General features: G+C 42.7%; 1 protein-coding gene and 1 pseudogene across 1 annotated transcript; both read left to right on the forward strand.

Moving 5' to 3' along the window:
* Positions 1-611: 611 nt before the first annotated feature.
* LOC129111076 (serine/threonine-protein kinase H1-like) lies at positions 612-9,762 on the forward strand. The gene is made up of 3 exons (XM_054623370.1): positions 612-880; positions 1,673-2,393; positions 9,499-9,762. Exons 1-3 carry the CDS (start codon positions 612-614, stop codon positions 9,760-9,762), a joined length of 1,254 nt encoding a protein of 417 aa, XP_054479345.1.
* A 4,689-nt stretch (positions 9,763-14,451) lies between these two features.
* Positions 14,452-26,383, forward strand: part of LOC129111077 (integrin beta-1-like) — a 16,665-nt pseudogene continuing 4,733 nt past the window's right edge.

Below are 26,383 nucleotides of genomic sequence, written 5' to 3' on the forward strand. Positions count from 1 at the left end.
TCCACACTAGGAACAAAAAGTCTGCATATCATCCCCTCGGCTGCTTCCATATTTACCAATCTGTTGTTGGTCTGTCTCCTGTGAGGCAGATTACTTCACGAAAGTGCAAAACTAAATTGCTGGAAAAGCCCTTTAATCTGCAGATTAACCATGTCTGTTTAATCAACATGGTGGTGTAAAAACAAGAAAACTCTAACGTAGTAAATTAGTAAAAAAATAGAATCAAATAGAAATACTCAAGATAAGTAGTGTTACCTGGGGTGTGAGTGGAATCTTCTTCCTTCCACACTTGTCTTCTGCTGTGCTCATTGTGGTAATCTTCTGTAAGAGCAGTGACAATAGCTTCAAAACAGTTTCTGTTTACCTGACACTTGTATCACATAGGTGAGTGAGGGGGTGCGTTCACACACCTGTTAACCTCCGAGCTGCTGGATAAGTGGAGCATGCTGTTGCTGTTTGCAAACCTCAAGCAACACCTGCATGACTGCGTACCAGAATGCTCTGGCAGAGCTGCTCCTGCTGCAATGCAGGGCTTGTGTTCTTATTCATCCAGGCAACAGTCAGTTTACAGCACATGTAGGATTTGTTTTTTGGCTTGCTGGATCTGAGTGATGGGCTGCGGGAACGGCAAGGTTCCACCTGAGGGATCCAAGAAGGGCTTTGTAAGTGTCGTGCAATCGCTTGTGGCCTTTAGTAAAGCACATGATGACGATGTTGAGCCGAAGAAGCGTACGGAGAAGCAGAGAGGTTCGTGGTTTTCCACCAGCGTTAAGAATCTTCAACCAGCATCAAACAGCCAACAGCAGATTCTCAGAGATGATCGACATCGGGACAAAGTGATAAAGTACAAGGACAAGTTTGATCCACGTGTGACGGCAAGGTAAGGGAAAAAGAAGATAACATTTATTCATTGAAATTGGCTTTTTGGCTCCTCCATCAATAATCCTAGAATATATGAATACAGTATTACATTACTTCTGTAGTTAAACTGTCTGTAAATGATATCCTGTGCCAACATCAATTATGTTAAAACATGACTTTTTCTGCCAAAAACAAACTGCCAACCTGCTTTTTCCACATTCAAGTAATATAAAAGGAAAAATAAAATAAATTGTGAAAAGCTGAAGCTGCACTGTAAACAGGTCATATCCTGTGCACAGACACTTTTTAATATTTATTCAAAAATAGATCTCTCACGCAGCCCGTCACCAGGTGAAGTGGCTCATTAGGAGCATTCGCAGTGCTAGTAGAAGACTTTAATGTCACCAGCTTCCACATTCCCTGAGCTTGCCACCACCAACCTTTCCGCAATAGGATTTATAGACAATTATTTGAGATTCCTTGGCCTTGTAATACCTGAAGACTGGCTTTCTGTTCTTGTCAGATTACAGCGTAGAAACAATTAAACCGAGGCAACTGATGGCTTTAAGGAAAGCGTCTCTGTCTGCAACAGATTAGTCACAGCTTATATATCGCCTTCTTGGTGATGTAAATCATTGCATGTATACGTGTATGAGACTAAGCCAGGTCGACCAGCCGCAGTCTGCCGTACACAACGCGGATATCTTCCCATACATCACTGCTGCAAGTGATAGACGTTGACTGCTTTGCAACAGTGTTTCATGTGATCGTTATGCCGTAATGACTCATCCTTCCCCTCCCGCCCTGTCAGATACGACATCAGGGCCCTGATCGGGCGGGGGAGCTTCAGCCGCGTTGTGCGAGTGGAGCACAGGGCGTCTCGCCAGCCCTTCGCCATTAAAATGATGGAGGTGGAGGCCCCGTTGGGACGCGAGGTGTGCGCCTCGGAGCTGGCGGTGCTGCAGCGGGTGAGTCACTCTCACGTGATCCAGCTGATCGAGGTGTTCCAGTTCCCGCGGCGGGTTTACATGGTCCTGGAGCTGGCCACCGGCGGGGAGCTGTTGGACCGCGTGGTCAGCAGGGGCCACTTCACGGAGAGGGACGCCACCCAGGCCCTACGGATGGTGCTGGCTGGGGTGGGGCACCTCCACAGCCTTGGTATCACCCACAGAGACCTGAAGCCGGAGAACCTTCTGTACTACCACCCCGGGGCCGACTCCAGGCTGCTCGTGACCGACTTCGGACTGGCCACTTTTGGCGGCACAGGGTCGGAGATCTCAGGTCCCGACGGAAGCATCGGAGGAGATTGTAACGGAGCGGACAGGACTTGGTCCCTCAGAACCACCTGTGGAACTCCTGAGTACATTGCCCCTGAGGTGCTGCTGAGGAAACCCTATTCCTGTGCAGTGGACATATGGGCCCTGGGGGTGATCGCCTACGTGGTGCTGAGTGGATCCATGCCGTTTGAGGACGAAAGTCGCACGCGGCTCTATAGATCCATTGTGAGAGGGAAATACAGCTTCCATGGAGATGTAAGTTTACACTGCTATTCATTAAACATTGGAGTTTAGTTCGGTAAGTAAGTATTTTTTTAGTAGAGGCAAAAAATAAATCTTATTACCAGCTCAAAATCGCTTGGAAACTCATGAATATTGGATGATTCTGCACCCCACGAAGACAGAAACTAAGAGTGGGGAGGTTGTGGTTGATGGTAGTGTAACGCATGTATTGGTATGTAGCAGGTCCAGCTAGTGCTACAACTCAATGGACAGAACCAAAGAACCAAACATTACCTTTATATACGATAGAAATACAAAGTCTGTTCAAACCTGTTACACCAACTACATTTTCTCTGACAGACAGCTCTTTTTTCATTGAAAAGGTGGAAGTTGTCATTCTCATATTTTACAGATTCCTTCACAGACTTGACCTTGGCATCTAGTGATGCAACGTTGACATTGTTTTGACAGTCTTGCTCAAAATCCCCACGGCCGTGCTGCCATGCAGTCAAAATTGAGACTTGTTTTTGTTCTGTGGATGCTAAACAGAAGCTCGGGAACACAGGTTAAATAGAAAAGTTCTTTGGCAAGATATAATTATTTGGCCAGCTGAGAATTAATTCCAATGACTAAGACTATATCTGCTTCACCTTAATCTCTGTCTAAAAAATAAAACAGTTTTAAAGCTACTACGAGGAATTTTCTTTTCATGTTGATTTTGGCGGTCCCTGTGGACAAAAGTGGTAGTGTTTCTGAGCACCGAACTCCCTTTAGAAAATATCTCATTTAATTGCTGCAGGGTACGACGGTCTACCCCGTTTAGTCCTGGTTCTGGTTCTCCTGTGACTCCCTTCCATCCAGCAGGCACTAGGAATACGGCCTGGGTCTTTAGCAGAAGGGGAGTTCTTGTCAAACCGTGTCGTAAATCGGTAACTCTTATTCATCAATCAGACCCGGTGACAGGCATTAAGAATAACTCAATAGAAAAAGCCAGTCTTCTCGCTGAAGGTCTCATTTGCTTATTTAGGTCATAAATAGGCATCGGTATTAAATTGAGACAGCAGGTAAATATATTCCTCATAGTAACTTTAAATAAATCAACCATCTGCCAATTCTATTTTGACATTTAGCCTTTTCCAAACAACACAATCTGTTATTTATCCTTTACAATATGCATGCTTTAGAATTATCCAACATATCCATTCACACATGGTTGTTCTTGCTGCACAAGAATGATTCACATTTTAATCAGTATGCTATTAGAACCACCAGACATAGCTACATTATTCCATCCTTGCCTGGTATAACAGGAACATTTTCTCCTAAGCATGCAGCAGTCTAGGTCGTATTCATCCCTTTTCTCAGCAACCTTGTCAAGCACAAGAATGGATATGTGAAAGTTTGTTGTGGCGTCTCCAGTTTTTGGTTTGGTTTCCCGCTTTAAGGATGCTTCAAAATGGGGAAAAGACGACCGCGCGCGTTGTGTTGTTCCCCTCGCCTCTGTCATACCACTGAAGTGGGTATTTTTAACAGCCTATTCTGTCGGGCTCAGTTGTGAGTTTGAGCTTGTTCTTTCACGCTGATTACACCCAAGGCTGGATTATTCACTGGGCTTTAAGCCTGGCCCGATTCTCAGGGATGCAGTCTGACATTTTGGTCTGGCATATAAGAGGCTCCCTTACATAGGCCCCTGGACTATTATCCCTGTGTTTACCGCTGCACTGACCACCTACTGAACAATAGTGCAAAATCCTTCTGGAGTTTATGCAAGGGGCTTATTTCACGTTTTTTTCACGGTGGCTTTTCGACACAGCTCACATGTAGGCCACAATAGCTGAGGAATATCCTCACTACCAGACCAGCATCTTACATCCCACTGAGATGCAGTAAAGACATCAAGTTATGAATTTATATGGTTAACAACATGGAGACATTTGAGTGGCAGTCCAGGGCTTGACGGAACGGCCATCAATCACATTTCTAAGTCGACAAGACACTTACTCTCTCCGTCATGTGCAAGAATCCAGCCTCTCTGATAGACTGACAATAAAGTCACACACACAGTCACACACACACTGTGATGATAATGTTGAAATGTGTGATGAAGGTTCACAAGTGGACCTCTGTCACCAGAAGGGTTCTCCATGTCATGCAGAAGGGTGCTTCTCCTTGGGACGAGAACAGTCTCAACAGCCTGAGCAAATCCCATCACATATTAAACTTGACTTGAAGAGTTTTCATTTGAAATGAGCTGTCCACCGATTGAACACAGAGAACACAGAGACCTGAGCGACGCCTTTCACAGCAGTAATGGAGTGAGTGATGTCTTTTGTCAATGATTAGATGTCAATACAATGGGCCTTTTACACAGCAGGCATTTTGACTTTGTCATAGTAGGAAGTGCTCAGGTGTTACTTATAAAATCAACAACAGCTCTGTTACATTCAAGTGTCCCAGTAAGCCAGGACAGTGTGACTGTGAGCCAGCATGTGCAACACCAGGACCCAGAAAACCAAGGCAGCTAAATGGAATTCAGCCATCATTCATCTTATTACCTACACCGGGGCTTTTTTTGCTAAAGTGAAATGTCAAAATGGCGTCCTGGAAAATAGGCCTACACACCAGATTTAAACTGATAATGATCGCATGAGAAATTGTAGTCAGAGTGCAAAGAGAAACTGAAATGGGTCAGGAGGACACGGAGGAGGAGCTTCTGCATAAGGTGAGAGGCACAATCACACAGATAAATTCACAATATAGAGTTAAAATGTCACCTAAGCTTTGTTCCAAGACATTAAAAGACATCTGGATAACTTAGTAAATCAAAAATCTGGTATCAGATCTTTGTCTTTTTTCCCTGGGAACCAGACGACTCTCCAAACTCTTGTTTTATTTGCTTTGTTGCAGATTCTTCTGATCAGATTTCCAGCAACTTCAGATCTGACGGGCCAATCACAACCATTTATGTAATACAGGGTACATTTGGGACGATGACTGTAAAGGGGAGCGACGTTGAGGCATTATTGTAAACAACCAAGATGGCTGCAGTTGATGTGGATCTTTTATGTTGAAGCCGCTTTGCTCTGACGATGTCATTCAAAGTAATAACACATCTTATCTTCAAATTCGGATTGCAAAAAAACGGCCACACTCGTTCACAGACGTCTATTGATGCATGACCATCACAGCTCATCTCTTAGTCTTTTCACATTTTAGCTCAGCGTTACGTCATTTCGTTTCTTTTATCTAATTGGTTGTAGATCTTTGCGTCCAGAGGCATTTCGTTCTAAGCCCAATGATAACGCCACTTTGAATCTGAAAATGAACTGAGAGGTTCCAGACTAATTGGCATTTGTGATTTTGGTCTGCCGATGTCGAGCTATTGTCTTTTTGGAGAAACGGAGGTGAACATGCAAACTCGCAAAGAAAGGCCCAACCGACCTAAGATAACAGTGCACACACACAAGGATATACAAATGATAACAGCTTTGGTAATTGGAATAGAAAAGGGGAAACCATTTAGGAAGTCAAGATGAAAATTAAAAACCTGAGTACTCCCTGACGCTTTCTTTTTAAAAAAACTTCACCTATGAATCTACTGTTATGAATCCCCTTCAAATGATGTCTAGTTGTGTCACTCTAACCAGGTCAGATATGAGTGTGAGGTTGTACATTCATATACTGTATTACATAATTTGTTATTCTTTAATTGCAGGCAGCAGAATATTTTCATTGCAAGATCACACATTAATATTCAACAAAGCAGTGTAATGAAAAAGGAAAGACTTCAGGTATCATTTTTTTCCAGATGGACATATGAAGATTTTGAAAGTAAATATTCGTCTCTACAATGCAAATGAATACCCAAGGGCTGCAATTACAAACATTCTTCCGAAAGTATCGGTAACCTTGTGTGTTTATTGAAGCAGAATAGGAAGAGGCAGTAACTGTGTGTGTGTGTGTGTGTGTGTGTGTGTGTGTGTGTGTGTGTGTGTGTGTGTGTGTGTGTGTGTGTGTGTGTGTGTGAGCGAGTGTGGGTGGGCCGGGGGTTTCAGAAGTGAAATGGAGGTGAGACTCACTAAGAAATGCAAATGGCCCCCAGCATCTGCCCACGAAAACCAGGTCCCTCTGCCTCCCCAGCCTCCTCCCACCCCCACCCCCTTTCGCTGCACTATAGCACACACACACACACACACACACACACACACACACACACACACACACCGTGCATACATTTTCCCCCCACTGGTGCAACAGCCCCTGGCCTGAAGACCTGTAGTGCAGAGTCACACTGATGTGTTTACTCAGTGGCGGGAGGGTGGGCGGGGGAGTCGGGGATGGATGGCAGGATGGAGGAGATTGCTGGGGAGAGAAAGGAGAGGACGGAGGAAGAGCGGGTGTAGCCTCGGGGGCTTTTCACACCTTATCACTCAACCCGGCTCGCTCGCTCGCACGCAGGACGGGAGGATTGTTTCCCCTCGCACAGAATCAGGACATCCACATCCGATGCGTGTGAGTGGGTTCACGTGTGTGTCTGCGGTCATGCATGCATGCTCGTATCATGGCATGGCCTTTAGTAAGTGAAGCACAAATCCATGCATCCAGCCTGTTAACCTCCTCTGCATTCTGTGCCTGTGTCATTGAAGACACACACTTATTCCGGGGACCAGCCAAAAACATCTGCATCTCTCAGCAGCAGCAGGGCATCCTGGGTAAACGGTTAGCCCAGTCTGCCCCCTAGTGAGCACCAGGCGATACAAATCCAGCCTCCACTCGGCCACGGTGCATTACACACGACAGCCCCCGTCCTTTTTCCCCCACGTCCGGGTATTGATGATTTGATTACCTCGGTTTAGCTGCGACTTTCACCTGCATTAGCAGCGGGCCACCTTCTCCCATTTGGACTCATTACGATGGAGGCATATTTAAACTTGGCTTTTGTTTTCTCAGGAAAATGCTGGCAGGTCGAGACGGAATTTCGACTGGATTGCGGAAGCGGGAAGGCTCTCGCGTGGAGCGGTTCATTACTCAAAAGTGCATTATCCTCGTGATCGCATTAGCGTAATCCAACCTTCGAGCGTTTTCTTCATTTGTTGCAATTACGGCTCTGTCAGGTAAAGATGTAGCGCGGCCCTAACGCAGTCAGCTTCTCATTCACTCTAGCAAGATGTTGCCAAGCAAGCCCTGTAGGTTTCTCCACTGCTTATGCCATATCTGAGCTCCACTTGTCTCCCCCCCACTCACCCCACCACCACCACCCCCACCTCTCCTTTCTCCAGCTAAGCTCCCTGCTCAACAGTGATGTATAACACCGGCTCCAGCCCCTCTCATCCGAACACAATAAAGCCTTTGTGTATTTTGACGTGAAAAATGTTCCAAATAAGGGAGAGAGATAAACTTCGTGCAGCTGGCTTCGCTCCAGCAAAAACAACAAAGCTATGTCTCTTCTTCGCACCATGTTGAAAGCAGGAGGGAGGTAAACTTTTGCTACTCCTTGAAAGATTTTCTCTTTATCTTCCCCATTCCCGCCTAGTAATGGCTTCACCGTAGCCAGCACGCACACATACTCACATGTCGGCGTCATTCCAGATCAAGAACAAAAAAAAGCTCCTTCTAGCCACGGCTGACATCAAATGTGTTTTTCATGGCAGAGCAATAAGGAGCCCCGCCTCACCGGATCACCAACAGCGCCAGATGAGGAGGAAAGTCAGGCTTGTTAGTCGTTGGAGCTCAATCAAACACTTTCTCCTCTTCCCAGGGAAACCGAGTGTCACTCTGTCTGCCTATCAGGTGTGAAATAAGAACACAATGTGGAAAAAAGTTTCGAGTGAGGAGCATCTTTTTTTTGTATGACTCGTTTGGCGGCGGCGGCTCGGCACGCCTCGCACACGCACTCCTCTCCAGTCAGTGCACCGTGAGAATAAAGCAAGTCCCTGCTTCTTTGAATTCCTCTCACCAGCAACAGTCTCGCGATTGTCAATTTCATGCTTGATTAATTGTCATTACTCGGCGAGAGAGAGAGAAGAAAAAAAAAGGGTGGAGAGAAATGCATTTCAGGATTAAAATGGAGAGCGAGACCTCCCTAAAGAGTGAGATTTAGTCGGTGCGAGGTTGAGCGTGGAATGAGAGGATTTTTTTGCACACACACATCGTACTGTATTTAGCTTTTATTCTCCTCGGCACGGACACAGTGGAGAATATTACAGCTAATTGGTGGACGACTGTGGAAATATCTGTGCGTCAGAAAGACAAGAGATAGAAGTGATTAAGAAAGCAGTCTCTGAATGATGCTTATCATTATCATCCCAGATAAAGAGCATTTTGAAGCTAATAAAGGCCATTATATTGTGGTTCAATCTTCAATACCAGTGCCTTCTTCTCAATTTGATGATGATCAATCTAAATGCCTGTATCTGTAATATTTTTATTTGAAATAAGATGAAAAGTCATCAACTTCCTGCAGGCAGGGCCTCCACAATATTGCCTCCATGACAAAGAACCAAAGCCGTGATGAATAATTTAATGATTCTGTATTAGGATAATGATTCTGAGGCCTTTTTCTCCGTCTGCAAAAAAAATAAAAAAAAGATGGCATGGGATGGCAGATTTCAAAGCTTTCTCCGCTGTCAGCTTGGGTCACGACAAGTGGAATGATTTGCTATTTGAATTAACAAAGAGCAGAAGATCCCGGCGAAGGCTCATCTGGAGGGCCTTTATTGAGAAAGCTAATGCGGGCGTAGAATAAACATGCGGCCAAATCCCACACACACACGGCGGGCGCTGCCACACGTCCCAGGCTCCGGATTCTTTTCAGCCTAAGACCGCTGCCTCCCTTTTGCCCAGTGACATTTAGCTTTCCTTTGAGTTTAGTTCTGCTTGTTAGGCCTGCACAGCACAGGGATCATAGTTTTATTTCTTTATTAGAATGAAATCTTTCATCCCCGCCATGAAGAGGCTTTCAACCTGTGAAGGCGCCTCGTCTGGATTCTCAGGCGCCGCTTTCAGAGAGGAAGCGGGTTCTGTGTGTGTGTGTGTGTGTGGTAGTGTGTGTGTGTGGGCTGAATTGACATGTGGGGTGAGTGGTTTTTATAATCAAATTGACGACAATCACTCCACTCTGCGTCTTCTAACCCTACAGCCTTGGCCCTCAGTGTCCAACCTGGCGAAGGATTTCCTCCAGTGCCTGCTAGCGTTGGACCCGGCGGCGCGTCTGACTGCCGACCAAGCCATCCGTCACCCCTGGGTGGTCACCATGGCCGCGGGCTCCTCCATGAGGAACCTCCACCGATCCATTTCCCAGAACCTCAGGCAGCGGACGTCGCGCAGCTCCTCCCGGTGCCCGAGCAGCAGCGCCGCGAGCTCCAGCGCCGGCCAACGGCGGGGACCCCGGGAGGGCCAGTGATTCTGGAGGGGAACCAAATGCAGCAGCCGGGCAGAACATCTGGAGTGAGAGCCGCAAAGCATTCAGCCGGAGGGTTCCAGGAGCATCATCGCCGTCCAACTGAAGCACCACATTCATGAGAAGGCTAATGGGTGGAACCAGCTGCCCCGGCTCACTGTGTATGGCAATCACGAACCTCAGAGCTGCAAACTTGGAGGCACGGGACAGGTGTTGTGACGAAAAAAATAAAAGCTACATCTCTTCTCTGGTCTTCTCTAGCAGACTAATAGGTTCCCCCCCGAAGGCTGAGTTCCATCTTCCATTAGTTTCGTCGTGGTCAGGTTAAGCTGTTAGTGAATATCCTTCAGTCTGGCTTTATATTGAGACAGAGCTATCCTCCTCCACAAGGTCTCTAGCCCCTGGTTATTCACACAGCTCACACTAATGGATCCAAGGTCTCATCCAGGTCATTATGCGTCACCACACTACCTGCCTGGGAGGAGGTTTCATTCCAAAAACGAGAAATCATTTGAGAAATGGGAGCTAATCTTAACAATGGTGATGTAAAAGTGGAAAACTTGCTATGTCGGCTACGATCTTCTTCCTTTTTTAAGATAGAGTTTCAACCCCCACGCAGCAGGAAGATTCATCTTTTTTTCCAAATTTGAGGCAGGAAGAAGCATAAACGCTGTTGTCTTTTCTTTTGTTTTCACTCCGCCTACATAGCATCACCCACAGCCCTGAAAGCACAATCCAGATATTTGGTGACAGGCCTCTCTGTCAAGTAAAAATGAGGCTCTGGGTTGAGAGCCCTCCCACAAACATTATGCCATCTGTAAACAGCAGCCATCTCAAAATAACCCTCTTTTTTTCCGGTGAGAAGTTTTAAATTAAAATGACAATATTAGTATGCGACAGGAATGCACCAAACCGCGAGTAGGATGCAAAACATAATTACCAATGAGGTTCAGTCATGTTTAGCAACATCACACATCATGTATTGTGGATTTGTTCCCTGTTTAATGTTTTAATCATTTATGATTAATGCTTTTGGTTGCAGATGATAAGTCATGTATTGAAATACATACAAGGATGTACAATATCTGGATGCTGATTTGAAGAAGGAGTGGACAATAAAATGGAAAACTAATGGAAAGAAATCTGCCTTTTAGGACTAACTTTAATTTATTGATGTTTTGTGGAATCAACTATCTAATAAGAGAAGATATGAGATGTGCAGTTCTTTAAAAGTGATATGAAACCCAATATTGTCCTTCTTTTGGAGGTCATAGTTCACCAACAGTCACTCAAGTCCAAGATAGAAATAATATCTCATCTGTTCCTGATGTTTTGGGTTTGTTTTTTTGCTTCAAGTGCATATGTATGTATTTTTTAAATTATTGAATAAATTCCATCATTCAACCAAATGTGTTTTAGGGCAGCTACTATCATAACATAGTGAGTTAATATAGCATTAAAGTTCATGCTTGACTTTGGAAACAGTATTTTGACAAAAATAGCATAACTGAAGATGCTCTTTCTTTCTTTTTCTCGAGCTTTCAACCACTTTGCATGGTCTTCATCAGTGGGATTCTGCAAAATTGGGTTAAAAACTCTCATTTAAAGGTTCACATGCTAGTCTTTTTTCCAGGGCTTTAAGTCACATTTTCTACAAAAAAGTTATAAAAGTTTGATCATCTTAAATCAAGGTCCACTGACTTGCTTTATCTGTAGCCAAAGCTTCAGCAGAAGACTGCTAAGACAATCAGAGTTTTCTCCTTGCTAATAGCGACAGTGTGATGCGGTTGAACAATACAGTCTCACGGCAGTCTGCTGAAAAGTCATGAATTGCAATCTATTGTTTTTGTGTACAGGGACACAAAGTTTTTTTTTGTCTTGCTCGGAAAGCTTTCTTTTTCGGGATTCATTATGTTACAAAACCAAAGTTAGGTTAGGCAATAACATCACTTAGTTAGGTTTAGAAATAAATCCTGGTTGGACTTATAATAACTACGTACAGTAAGGTTAAGGCAACAAAACCACGAACATGTCACTTCATAACAACACTTTGGGAACCGTGTTGTCTTGTAGTCTTTTGTTTGTTGGACCAATCCACCTCCCCAACCGCCACTAGTGGTCTCTCTTACCTAACTGCCTTTTTTATTGCCATTGTTTTTGTGCTGAGCGACATGAAAGAAAAAAATAAAATTCACATCCCTGTACACATGTCTGAGTATTTCCCAAACTGCCATGATACTTGGTTGGGTTGAAAGCACCAGTAAAATCTATCAAGAGTACCTTGAGGTTTTGTTGTTTGCTTTGTTGAGTTTGTGTCAAACTGAATAGTAATTAGTGTTAATTAGTTCAATTCTGACTTCATTTGGAAACCACTGGGAAGAAACACTAACCTCATCCTCACTCTCACAGATACAACACGGCTCTATTTAGTGCCTTACTAAATAGCGAATAAGGGTGATGTCATTTGGAAGAGGCTCATGCATTATTTCTCCAGTAAGGGGCATTGGAGAGTTGTTAATGCCTTTCAATGGCTGGCCATACTCAGTGACCTGAGATCAATGTCCCTCTGGGAAGGAGATGAGCACCGCTGGTGTATTTTCTGGAGGTAACATGTCAGCAAGTAGAAATACAGAGGGCACCGAAATGAAGGTAGGATTTAAGTGGGCAGAGAGGAAATCTCCTTAAATTGCTGAAGCAAACGAGGCGTGGTCTGCTTTTTTTGTGGTCTGATGAGAGCTTCATATTATGCTTTAAAAAGAAGCACAGTAACATTTTGCACACAACCGCATGTGGCTGCGAGAAAAACAAAACATTTTCCACTGAATTGTTTGAACTGCATTGTGCAATTGACTCCGTATCTGGCCTTATCGAATGCCGTTTGACTGCAGGGTCGAGGAAGAGTTGATTTGTTATGCATTTTTATTTTAAACTCTGTCTGCAAACAGAATTCCACCCACGGACTGATAAAGAAATTGGAATTGAATTAAACCAAATAGAAGTGAACAATAATGGAAACATTTTCTTTTTTTTTCCTAACTGTTATCGTTCCATTCTCTATGCCATTATCTTTTCAAAGGGGGATAACAAACCAACTGTCGCTTCGGCGTATTTTCATTTCTGCACACTGACTAATTCCATTGTCTGTTGCAGTTACAGTGGGTTTATTGTGGGCAGTGGAAGCAGCTTGATCTCAAAGTATTTCGCTGCATATTTACTTCAAGTCTTTTATGGATCATTGCAGATAATCCTTTTATTATTTTAGTCCCATGCCGTGTGATCATTGGGCAGTTTATTTACACATTGCCCTGGGAGCTGACTCCTCAGTGGGACAAAACTGCAATCCCACCAGATGGATGCAAATAAACCTGATCCATTATCTGTGGATCAGCTTCCATATTAATGGACTCTGTGCAGCAGTACAGTGGATCGGACCAAAGAGGTTTAAAGGGTCTGCTATCTCTAAAGGGGGGAATCTCCCGAGCTTCTAGGTATGTTGGATTTTGTGGAAAATAAAAACCCATTCTCACAACTAATTTAGCTTGACTGCAGTCGGGTCAATATCTCTCCACATGGGTTTTCGTATCATGCAGTGGTCAGCAAGGCCGAACAATCGAGAAAGCAGAGCGTAGCAAAGATTAGCAGATAGCGTTTGCTCCCTTAACACCGGCCCTGTGCTACACGAGGACAAATATGACAGAAAGTGTCTTTTTTTTCTCTTTTTCTTCGGCTTCGCTCAGCAGAAAACCAGGGACTTATTTGCTTTATCTCTGGCCTTAGTTGAAGAGATCATTTGCTGCTCAGGAACCTGAAACATAAGCTGGCAGATCTACTCGTAGCCGATAAAAAAAAAGGGCTAAAAGAGGATAACAGATGGAGGGAGTGGTGGTGGAGTCCCCCAGCTCATGTCCTGGAGCAGTGTTTCCCAAACCTTTTTTCTGGGAACCCTACTTTTTAAAAATGACAAACCATTACGACCCCATTTCACAATATGCCTCATCTATCAATCCAGAGAAAAGCCAATTTGTGCATAAATGAAAGTTCCTGGCTATTTTTCCTGCCATTTGCGGGTCAATTTATTTCATCTTATATAGGTTAACCATAGATATATGTTTGAAAAATCATTACACATACACTTACTACTATAAATGAGACAAAATCAATGCATGTTGATGTCTCATTCTTTTCATTTCCTTTCATCAGTGAATGTACGCTAGCCTATTAGATTCAATGTTATAAGTCAGCTACAATTATTAGAACAATTTGAACATTCAGGCTCTCTTATGTGGCTCAAAAATATACTGCAGATATAAAGATTATGGAAGAAATTCTGCAATTTTACCCGGATATAATCTCCTGCGACCCACCTGTGTTGGTCCCGACCCAGTCTTTGAGAATGGCTGTACTGGTCGTATAGCGGAACGTTCTGGTCCGTCCTCCAGAGTAAAAAACATCCCGTCCTCCCTTCATGTTTGTTCACACACGGTTGATTCGTTCAATGTAAGTGCTCCTTATTTCTATTGTGTAAACCAAACACCCAGTAGATCAAATGTTGGGCTCTTTTGTGAAGCTGCTCGGCAAAGAGATTATTTTCCTTAAACAGCAATTACAACTGCACTCCACCTTAATGATTTGAGAGGAAAGAACGGCTCACATTTTCAGTCAGTAAATTGCTTTTTCTCTTTTTTTCCCCAGATGAGCCTGCTATTTGCCGCTGTCCTGTTATTGTGCTGCAGACACAACGCCACAGGAACACAAGGTGGGTCAATACTTTTCTCATTGAGGATGCAATAAAAGTAAACTGTCTCATTATTCTTCCTACTCAGAAATTCTCATTTAGATTGTAGCCTGAATCCCACCAGTTGTTTGCTGCTTTAAAATTTCCACTTGTCATCTCCCCGGGGCGGAGCGGCTCTGTTTTAAAATGCAGCGTGGATTCAGATGTGAAGGGACAGCAGGTGGACCGGTATTCACTTCTCTGAGGCATTTCAGCAGAGCGTCATGTTGATCAAATGAAACAGGTTGGATTCAAATTAGAAGCAAATGGCATAGATTTTTGGGGAAATATGGTTACAGGTATTTGCTTCTTTCTCGACATTTAAATGAGAAGATCACACTCTCATGTCTGTCTGTTCTATCTTAAGAGCTGCCCTGGCCCTGTTAAAAAGGAACAAGGGTTAACCTTTTAACATGTATATCTCATTAGTTCAATCTGTACAAGAAAAGTGAGTAAAAAATGTCTTCTTTTTTACGAGAGGTTAGGGGCCATTTAATTGAGTTGGGAGTAGTAACTTTCTGAAATCTCCAAACCAACCGAGTCAGCAGAAAGAAACTTGGCCTGGTACGTTTCCACAAACAAAGGATACCTTGAAAGTCATTGTCTCTGAACCAAGAACACATTTCATGAATACATTTCATATCAGCCTTGTATAATACTTGCAGAGACACACAATGTCACGTGGTTGACGTGAAACAATGATTAAGATTTAGGCAACAAAACTACTTGGTTAAGGTCCGAAAAAAAGATCATAGTTTGTGTTAAAATAGTAATATAACAAGACTGCTTAGCAACGTATCTTAACAACGTTACTAAACGACATAACTTAACAATGTAACTTAGCAACGGAACATAACAACTTAACCTAACAACGTAATTAGCGTAAATAAAAGACAATCGACCCTGACGGACATCCTTACGTAGCGTTACGTTAAGTAGCAGTAGGAGCAGTGGTCTCCTGGGTGAAAGTCTTTTGTTTGACCCATCCACCACCCTTTGTAGACCCTCTTGTTCTTTATACTCGTTATTATAAAATGTAACTATCAATAATGGCTGCTCCACATAATATAGCACTTGTAAGTGAACATTGCAAAAATGTTCACTTACAAAATAGCAAAAACAATTCTACATTAAATCTTTACCTGGTTTGCAGAAACATACATTGTGTCCTTGTGACTGGGCTGTTCAAACCTCAGGATGAAGACAAGACTCCAGGAAGTCACTGCTACCGGCCAAGAAATAGTCTGGCACATAAAGATGTTGAGCATGCAACTACTTACTTATCACAAGTCTGAGTAGACATATGAATATACATAAATTCATGAGATTCTTATAATTCAAAATCACTTGTGGCCTGAAAATGGGCTCGAGGAATCTGTCATGGTCGTATTTCCTTAAGATCGGTGTCCGCTGCATGTGAATTAGGTGCTATTGATGTGTCTCTGTCCAACGTGGCTGGCTGGCCTCCAGACTGCCAGCAGTAGAATTCAGATCACAGGCTGCCTTCAGATGGAATATTTTAGGGTTGTATTTCTGATATTGGAAAGTCAAGTACAAGCCACAAGTGGTAAATTGTGAGACACTGTTGCTAGGTAGCTGACAACACAAATTCTGCATTTCAATCGCACGGTTATGGAACAAGAAATGAATGGGAAAATAAAAACTGATCTAAACTAAAGTGACTTCCCTTTGCTCACAAAGTGAGACCTTTAATACCAAACCAGGATGTGAAAATAAAAAACTTTACTTTCACAAATATGGAAGCCTACACTTATGCGGTGAAGCATTCTGTCCACCTACAGACCATTCAGATCACGAAAGCCAAAGTCAGGGGGTCAGGAGCTGTGCAGAGAGTCTGGTAGCAGGGCCACACTTTGCTGAGGAGCTGAGTGGCCTCGGAAAGTCTCCTTCTTCCAAAGGGATCACCGTTAACACAACCCTTTGGGACCATGACGAAGCTTCTCAGTCCACAAATTCAGCTGAGTTCTCAGAATGATTCTTATTGGGTAAGGCTATGAATTCTTTGTGAAGTAAGTCTTTGTTTAAAGGCCCAGTCAGTCATTTATTTGACCATATTTATTACATTACGGATTTATAATTTTACCTACATGTGTAAGTGTTTTTAGAGAGGCTTACAAACACGCAGAGAAAACGTGCTTTAGAGTTAGATTTTAACTAATCATAGACAGTTTTTTATGTGTTTCCTCTGCAGCATAAATGGACAATGCTACAATGCTTAAAATTGAGAAAAATCTAGTTATAAAATGTAGAAAACCATATGTCCTTGCTGTGCTAGCAGAATCATTTTAGATACCATATGCTATAAAAATGAAGACACAATATTTTTTATATTTTTACATTTCAGGCAAGACACCCTTCTTACGTTTGTATTCTGGCAATTTCACAATGACCATAAAATGATATATATATATAATGAATTATAAGGGACCCTAATCAACAAGTATATCCCAACAGGGGGGCCTCAACGTTTTCAGGCATATAGTCTCACAGAGCAATATTCTAAGGATGTTAGAAATTATTTATATCATATTTGACATATCTTCTGTTGTTATTTATTTTGATGTGTTGTTCACCAGTCACTATAGCATCCTGTATTTGATCCCATAAGCGTTGAAGTGTTGAAAGTGTGAAACATCATTTTTTTATATTTTGTTTATTTGCATATTGAAGGATGCAGCCGTGTTGTGAACATAACATACAAGCTTCACACCCTCTCAATATTAACATCAGTTATGTGTATTTATGCAAATGACTGTTTTTGCACTGTATATCTAGTGTCATTTAGTCTCCGCTGTGTTAGTAGGATGTTTCTTTGGATGAGTGTTTATATAAAGGGGTTTAAGTCAACATATACCTGTGTAAAGATTTTTCTAGAAGTGGGCCAGCACAGTGACAAAAAAAAAGATCATCTTCTACCATAAAGAACAAAGTCACGTACCTCCAGTTTACAATTTACAATAACTTTGTTTTTTATTTCAGCAAGCTGATATCCTCCATATTCAGATGTCTGTCTCATCTTGTCTCTCTTAGAAAAGTGGTTGGAAAACAACGGAAAACTGATAAAGGTATATGGAGAACTTTCAGGAAGATGTCCGAACACATGAGTTGTGTCGCCTCAGGGAGCCTTGCTATCAAAGTTAAGGCGAGCTCTCCTCCAGACACTGTCTTCCAGGACAACACAGAGCATAGTCTTTGGCGGTGGCAGAGGAGGCAAAGGTCCTGTTTGCACACAGAAGCAGTGGGCTTTGTGGTAAACGTGCTGCTACTGGTATAGAGTGGAAGGTACACAGTCGGCGTAAACAAGCTCTTATTTGTTTTGTGTTGTGACTGATGCATGATGGAATATTTGGAAATCATAAACGTGGCACTTTTCCAGATTAATTGAATCTTGCCACTGTAATTGGATTGTAAAAAAAACTAAATCAATATTACTAGACGAAGATGAATATAGCTCACCTGTGTTAGTGACACTTTAATTTTGTGTTGATTTTGGCAGTCCCTGTGGAAAAAAGCTCAAGATTCTGTTTAATTAAATTAAGACTGATTCATTGCCAGTTAGAAGTTCCTCACTGACAGTGTCAGTTTTCTGCCTACGTGATGGTCCAAATTATACTTGTACATTATACTTTTACAAAGCTCTCTCCATAGAGTTAGAAACATGCATTATTTTAGTTGCAATACATAAAGTTGCTTTGATAAAATGTTAAAACGATACAATTTCAGAATGCTAAACAAATGTCTTAAAAAGCTCACTGTTTCGGATTTGTGTATAACTGTATTAACTCCACGTCACATCAGTAACAACTCCAAATACCAGATACATATACATAGTTATGTCTGTGGAATTATGTTTCCAAAAAATTACAGCGTTTCCAATTAGATGGTGAACCCCAGAGCTTTGATGTGGACTTCAAATGTCCATTTCCCTCTCACCTGAAATGTAGGCTAACATCATTCTTCTTAACTATTTATACCTCTGTACTCCTTATACCCTTGTGTCACATTCACACAGTCACACACCAGGGAGCTGCCCGGTACAATCATAATCTGACTACCGGCCAATGAGTGTGCACCGCTAGTAGCGATTTGGGGATTAAGTTCTTTGCTCAAGGACAACTGGTAGCTTTTGCGAAATGGAGTGCATTAGTTATTCGCTTTCCACCCTTCAGTCCCCAAAAATCACTTCTCAAAACTTTACTCTACCTTTTACTCCCCTCCATTCATTCCCACTCAGAAAGGCTTTGGTGCGTTTGTGGTTAAGACGGTGACGTTGTGCATCGGCGCTGCGAGGGACATGCTCAACAACCCCCGTAAGAGGACTGAGCCCTGGCCAGACACCCCTCCTTTCACCTACGACCACGTCCTGAGCCTCACCGCCAACGGAAGCCTCTTCGCAGAGCGGATCTCTGCTACACAAGATTTACCAGAGGGGGGGCCAGGACGCCCTGATGCAGGCCGACCATGTGTGAGTGAGGATGCCCAGCGGGGGGGCAGGACTGCAATACAGAGATTGTTGTTGTTTTTTGACTGGGTGGGCGTTATGTGGAGGAAATGGGAAACGCTGCAGACAATACATGAGAGGGGTGTTTCAGAATACTAAGCTCCCTTTGGGAAACTGCAACGGTCCGTTTCGGGTTGATTCTAAACTCATTATGAGTTGTAGAATATGAGGCGTCGACTTCAATAACTTCAAAATGACAGGTTTGCCTTTTCAGCCCAAATGAGCTTGAATGCATAAAATATTACTCATCATTTGATTACATGCAAAAAAAGTAGAAAGGGAATTCTTTTTTACCCAAAACACTTATATCCGTCACGGTGCTCTGTTTACTTCATTGGCTGGAGCAGATGGTGCGGAGGAATGGGACTCAAACTGGGCGACATCGTACTTACCGATGATGGAAAGTGTCACTTGCAAATAAATATCAAGCAAGAAAACAATAGATTAGCTTGCTCAGTAAAAACAAACTCAGATATTTAATCTCTGCCAGTGGTCTGGTAGGAATGTTTCTCTTGTAGCAAACATCAGAATATGCAGGCCTACCATTCTCCTTCTGTCTTAGCTAGCATAAGCTAATGTTAGCCATTAGCAAGACATGATGTTAAAGTAGGGCCTCAGATTTGTTGAGAAGATTATAACTCATACACCTGAATAGTGACTACATTCAGTAATGTGAATGACAACCTGTGTGCTATATGGTCAAAAACTTTATTTTTGCTTGCCAATTTTTTTGTTTTCATGACATACGTATATGTATTTATTAAAAAAAGCACAATAAAAAACCCTGGAAATTAAGAGTGTGTATTGATTATTATCTTGGTCCATATATAGTTAGAGCACTTTAATTGTATCAGTGTTTTGTTCTGACCTTATGGGTTTACTCATTTGTATGCAGTCATCTTAAAATCATTTTTTTTAAGGATTTTTTTTTGCTCAGAACTTCACAGCAGCAGAAGAAGTGCACTGGAGAGATAAACTAAGACAAGGAGGACAGGAGGAACAAAGGAAAAGCTTCAGATGAAAAATAATTTAATTTCTACAAGTGTGAAGTCACCTGAGGTGGACGCATTAATATTGTAGGAGTATTTCACTCCCTGTTTAATTTGCAAGACATGGTGTGGTTTTGCACTTCCATTTATTAGATCTGTAGGTATAGATTCATGAATATCTCAAGTCACATTTTCATAATTTCGTTAGTAAACATTATGTCAATTCAAATTGATCCATACTGTCATATACATTTTGGAAATGTTTGTGAGTTATCTATTTTCTTTTTTTATGAAAGCTAAGGTATTTTTAAAGATATTTCCAGGGGGGAAAAAAAGAATGTTGTAATAATAAATCAAATGTCGGAAAAAAAAGGCCTCGTTTCTTGTAATTAATTAGCGTAACATTGTTTTAATATGGCAAAAATCGAATAAAATGAAATCCCGAACATCCTTTTAGTTAATGAATTAATTAGTATTGATTCAATTTGGTTTCTACCTGACAATATTATTTCACTGTTGACACCGAAACAGACAAACAAAGTTCGCAACATTAAGAAGAATGTGAACGTCTAGCAGCTAAAGACCAAGAACATTTACTGCTGACCAAATCAGAGCTAAACGGAGGGTGTATATCAGATAATTCAGTGGACATATTTAATGGGATAATAATGCTGTCTGTTTGTTTTCAAGTGGAAAAAAAAAGAAAGATTGATGCAGCTTTGTGATATTGTGTGCTTATATTCACAAACACAAACCAAAGCTTTAGCTCAGCAGCTCAAGCCAACCACAGCGGTGTGTTTTTGTGTGTGTTTGTGTGTGTTTTTGTGTGTGTTTGTGTGTGTTTGTGTGTGTGTTCACTCTGCTTGTAGCATGTGGTCCCAGGGACTGTACAATGTTTATCCTATGGAGCAGATATTGCAGCGTGTGCTAAATTGATTCCCGTCGGCAATCCCAGCAGCGAAATCGAGGTCCAGGCTTCTGCAGACAGGAGTCAAAGACAGTGATTTAAAGGTCAGAATCAACAGCACAGTTCCCTGGGTAAAGAAGATGCTGACAGGCACTCCCTGATGGGAAACAGCTGGAGTGTTTGTGGAGTAATCCAAACCGAAGCTTTCATCTCTCAATCTCTCTGTTTTCTCTGTGTAGATAGCAAGGTGTGTGTGTGTGTGTGTGTGTGTGTGTGTGTGTGTGTGTGTGTGTGTGTGTGTGTGTGTGTGTGTGTGTGTGTGTGTGTGTGTGTGTGTGTGTGTGTGTGTGTGTCTTACTCATCTGCTTGTGAGTGCACTGTATGTCTTTGTCCCAGCGTGTTAAACATCCATATAGCTCTGTCATTCACTGGCTTGTGTCTTGACCTCATTGCAGTCCAGGCCGCTGGCAGGTGGAGTGAATATAGATACATTATTAATCTATTTCCGTCCGGATAAATGGCTACCCAAGGGCCGAAAATGGATGTGCGATGTCCGCTCCTCTCTGAATGGTACTTATTTATCTATTTGGAGGAAATGGAGAGTCTGTCAGGGAGAGTGAATGAAATGAGCGATAGAGAAGAGTTGTTAGATGGGAGGGAAAGGGGGAGGACAGGGGGGAGAGGGAAGAAGGAGAGCATGCTTAACTGCTGATTACACATATATAGTCTTGAGTGTTATGCATTACGTAATGCATCTGCCCTGGATATCCTCAGGACAATCCTTTGGTGGCACAAAATGTTATACTTTATTAGAAGTAGTATATACTATAGTAGTATACTAGGCCAGTGGCACCACAGTTGTAAACTCGTGCAATTGTGCTATCAGAATTTGACCTTTTTAACATTTTTATGGAGGTTTTTCCCCAAGAAGAATGCTAAATTCATAAGCCTCCCCTCCATATAATCTTCATTGATTTCATGTCATATAATGCTTCATCTGAACCATATACTCTTTGCATATGTTTCCAAGGTTTAAATCACTGATAATTAAGTCAGAATCGAGCACCGGCCACACCTAAAATGATGTTGCATAAAAGGTTACGTCTGGTGATGATCTGCATTTTTGTTAGTGTCAATTAAATAACACAAAAAGCCTGTGTTTTTAGATTTATCTTCTAAAAGAAACAATAGTTTTTAGCAGTCAATAGTAAATGGTGTATTTGTTTGGGACTGTCTCCAGCTGTGTGTTTGGTTCTGTAGTGAGTATTTACAGCAGCAGGATGGTGTATGTAGGATCGACTCCAAAATAAACTATAGCGCCCGAGTGCATTGTAATGAAGACGCTGGACAACAGTGGAGCTTTAAATACCACACAGGGATAAGCTTTGACAACACAGGCAAAACGGATTTGGATCAATTCCTTGTTTGGTCAAAAATAAAGAATATCAACTGACTTTTCATTTGACATTCATTCTGTGGAGGTCAAACAAAAGTGTTAACATTTAAGTTGTGCAGCAACTTTCCCCATCTTCATCCATCAGAGGAGAGGATTTCCTTCCACCACCATTCAAGCATCCATGCTTTGGCTCAACGTTCAGCTTGTCTGTGCCACCGTGACGAAAAAGGTTGCTAGAAAGAGTAGCATATGAATCAGCTGGCAGACTGTCAATAAACACATATTCATTCATCTGTTGTTGAAGGATTTTTTTTGTTGCTTTGCTGCAGGGCCTAAAAAAAGCATCTTCCCGAAATGTGCAGTCGGAACGCTTTCTTACAACGCCCACAACATCCTGGAGGTAATAGCCGGAGCGTAGCATGTAAGTGGGGCTTGAAACTCCCTTCCTACTAAGGTCGTTAGCCTCATGTGCAGCACCGCTGACACCTCCTCAAGTTTAAGAGGTTAACTGCTCTATTGACTGCAAGCAACGGCCTCTGAGGTTACCATGGAGAACGGCAAGCTGCCGCCGGGGGTATCACATCTCCCCATACATCATCACACTGTAAGGGCCGAGCAGGCGAGCAGGGCAGGAAGTGCTCCGACAAACTCCTCGGGCGTCGAGGTGTGTAGTCAGGTGGCTGGCTCCTCCTGTGGTAACTGCTGCGGCTAGCATGCGGCCATTCACAGTTGAAGCGGCGGTAATGCTAATTATGATGATCACCTCGTTAGTGGAGCATTGGAATTGTGCTAAAGGAATTATCCCCCCCTCCCCTCCAGGTGAGCTTTAACCAACGCATCACAGGACCCCCGTGCGTGACTGCTTCACAAAGACCACCCCACGTTACAAAGAAGCCCCAGGGCTACAGTGAAGAGTTCGAGGTCCCCGCTGAGCCCCATGTGCAAGTGCTCATGTCGAAAATAAATAAATAAAAGGACATGGTCTTTCACAGTCCTTGGCGTAGCCATGGCAACGGCACTCTGGAGTGGGACACATGCAGGTAGGTGAAGAGGCTTTGATGGCATCAATTTTGCTAACAACGCTTCATTTCCTGTCATTCAGGAAGGAAACCAAGCAACAGATGTTTGTTTCTGTGTTACAGGTGTAAACGAGGGCAGAGTCGGAACATTGTGCGAATATCAAGCAGAGATGAGCGAGGCGGATGACTCATACCGTGACAGCGCATCCGAAGAGCGTGAAGTTTTCTTGTCGTAAGAGCAGCAAGAAGCCCAGCCGTGCTAACTAAAGAGCCGTTCTGTATTTTCAGCTACAGTCAGATACAGTTTCAGATACAGTACCAGTCAAAAGTTTGGACACACCTTCTCATTCAATGGTTTTTCTTTATTTTTATTTTAGATTAATATTGAAGACATCCAACACATATGGAATTATGTGGTAAACAAACCAATGCTCAACAAACCAGAATATGTTTTATATTTTAGATTCTTCAAAGTAGTTGAATGAGAAGGTGTGTCCAAACTTTTGACTGGTACTGTAACTAACTAACTTCCATATGGAGGTATGGGTAGACTCACAAGGCGGTCTCTAAACACGAGTTGCTAATATATAGCAGAACTAATCCAAAGTCTTTATGGTGGCTCTTCATATCTGGGCGTTTACATGCAGATGTCTTGTGCTTCTCAACGCTGTCATGGCAGAAACAGATGCATAGAGCTGTTGTTGCTCTGCTAACGTGCTAACAGACACACACACACACACACACACACACACACACACACACACACACACAGACGGTTCACTCAATGTTTTTTTTTCAAATAATCTCTGAGCCCTCCTATCACCAGTAAAAAAAATCCAGGATGGGGCTCCGGGTCACAGGTTTTATTATTCGTCCAGACTCGGAGCTGTGTCCTAGACGACGTCAACCAATAACACCATGGTATCTCCCAAGTGCCCCGTATGTCTCAACATATGTATAGAAAACGGTTGTGATTGGCTTGTCAGAATCCAGGACATGCTTGCGACATAGGTTTGTCAAGGGTCATTCTCACCTTTGCATTTGGAAATCCCCACATATTCTGTAGGCGGAGACTGTCTGGTATCGTGAGACTAAGGTGTGGGTAACACATGGACAATTACTGTTAAATACATTCCACATATTCCATATATAACATTTTGAAATAAATCTCCTTTATCATGTTTTACTATCCCACGACACGGCAGGTGTTTGTGCGGGTGTGAATATGTCTCCCAGCACATCAGGGTCCAGCATGTGAGTGACCTCTCAGCTTGAAGTCTTGTCAGTCTAAGGATGAAAATATGTGTGCAGGCAGAGGGGGCTGTAACCGCGGCACATGGGTTTGCCATGACAACCGCTTCCAAGGCCCAGCTTGTGGGCTTTCATACCCCAGGATCTACCCCTTTTTAAAGTTCTATTGGGAATTCAAATGGAGCATGTAAGGTTTTAGAATGAACTGGATGAAATGTAAAGACTAAGAAAGGAGATGCACTTATGACTTCTGGTGACTAGTAGTTCTCTTGAATACCTATGTTGAATACACTTATTGTAAGTCGCTTTGGATGAAAAGCGTCTGCTAAATGACTGTAATGTAATGTAATGTAATGTAAAGACAAAAAGACACAAGAGAACTATGCCTTTTTCATGCATCTAGTGCAGGGTCTTCAATCCAAGGGACTGAAATTCGAGGTGTCCCCGTCTGAACCTCCCTCTGGCAGGTCATGCTGGTGTCTTAGCAACAGTGCCCCTCTCTCCAGGCCTTCACATCCTTACTGAAGTGGACACATTGGGCTGCAGAGTACACTTCCTGCTGAGGACCAGACAAAAAGAAGAAGCCATTATCAGCTGTAGCACATCCTGATGTTCTCACTGAACATGAACATTCTTTAAAAGCACGCACATCCAGCCCGACTAAATCAAGAAAGAAATGGGACACTTGTATAACTACACACACAAAGAAAGTGGAACTTCCTTCCCTGCTCAGGTAGCTATTATTCCACTACATCTTTATAGTTGTTTGCTGCAATATAAATGCTCCGACTGTCGTATACTGCTCCTTTAAACCTGTTTTTGCTTATTCTCTGAGGTATGGTTTATTCTGCATCCACACGAATCGAGATATTGAATAAAAGCGCAAACTGCGGTCTGTTCATCGAGTAGAGTGACTATTATTTTATAGTTTCACTGCCCTCGTCAGTTTCATAAATGATGTATTGGATAACCATTAGTGTGTCATGTGCAGTGTCAACCGGTCTGTATATTTTAATCCAGTATCCGCTTAACGCTGCTGGCACTCGCCACCATAAGATACATTTTTTGGAATAAATATCGACAATCTGTTTCTGATAAAGTGCCACGGCATCCCCCTGCCTCTCCAGAATACCCGTCGGCGCCCCGAACGTGATCCTGATCACTGCAGTGCTATCTGCCTCTGTTGTGGTGCTGGGTGTGGCTTTGTCGCTGCTATGGAAACTACTCACCAGCATCCATGACCAGAGGGAGTTTTTGCCCGCCTTCCAGAGAGAGAGCCGGAACAGGGTGAGCCCTACCCAAACAAACCCTTCTGTCATCGCCTGTCAATCAGAGGACGAACAATAAATGCAGGAATTTGTCTCAGTGACTTTGCTGCAGGGACATTGTGACAACTAACACGGCGGTAAACGTGGTACATAGGGAGGGGAAAATACAATAACAGCTATGCAAAGGAGTGAGACATATGTCCTTCTTTAGAATATAAACATGCAGCATTGCAAATAATCACTTTTTATCACTCACGGCTTCAAATGATCAAAACAATAAGACACAGAATGAATGTCTAAGAATAACGTGTTGTTTCCACTCTGTTGCCAAGGGGACAACCCCAATCTACAAGAGCAATATCACGACAACTGTCAACATCCCAAATATGAAGAACAGTAATAGCAGCCATGGAAACAGATCTACTTTTCAATCAGGATCCCTGTTGTGAAGCACAATGCAGCCACATCCTTCTTCTGAACTGTTGTCAGCAGTTGGTC

Source organism: Anoplopoma fimbria, chromosome 21 (assembly GCF_027596085.1).
Source record: "Anoplopoma fimbria isolate UVic2021 breed Golden Eagle Sablefish chromosome 21, Afim_UVic_2022, whole genome shotgun sequence".
Lineage (NCBI taxonomy): Eukaryota > Metazoa > Chordata > Actinopteri > Perciformes > Anoplopomatidae > Anoplopoma > Anoplopoma fimbria.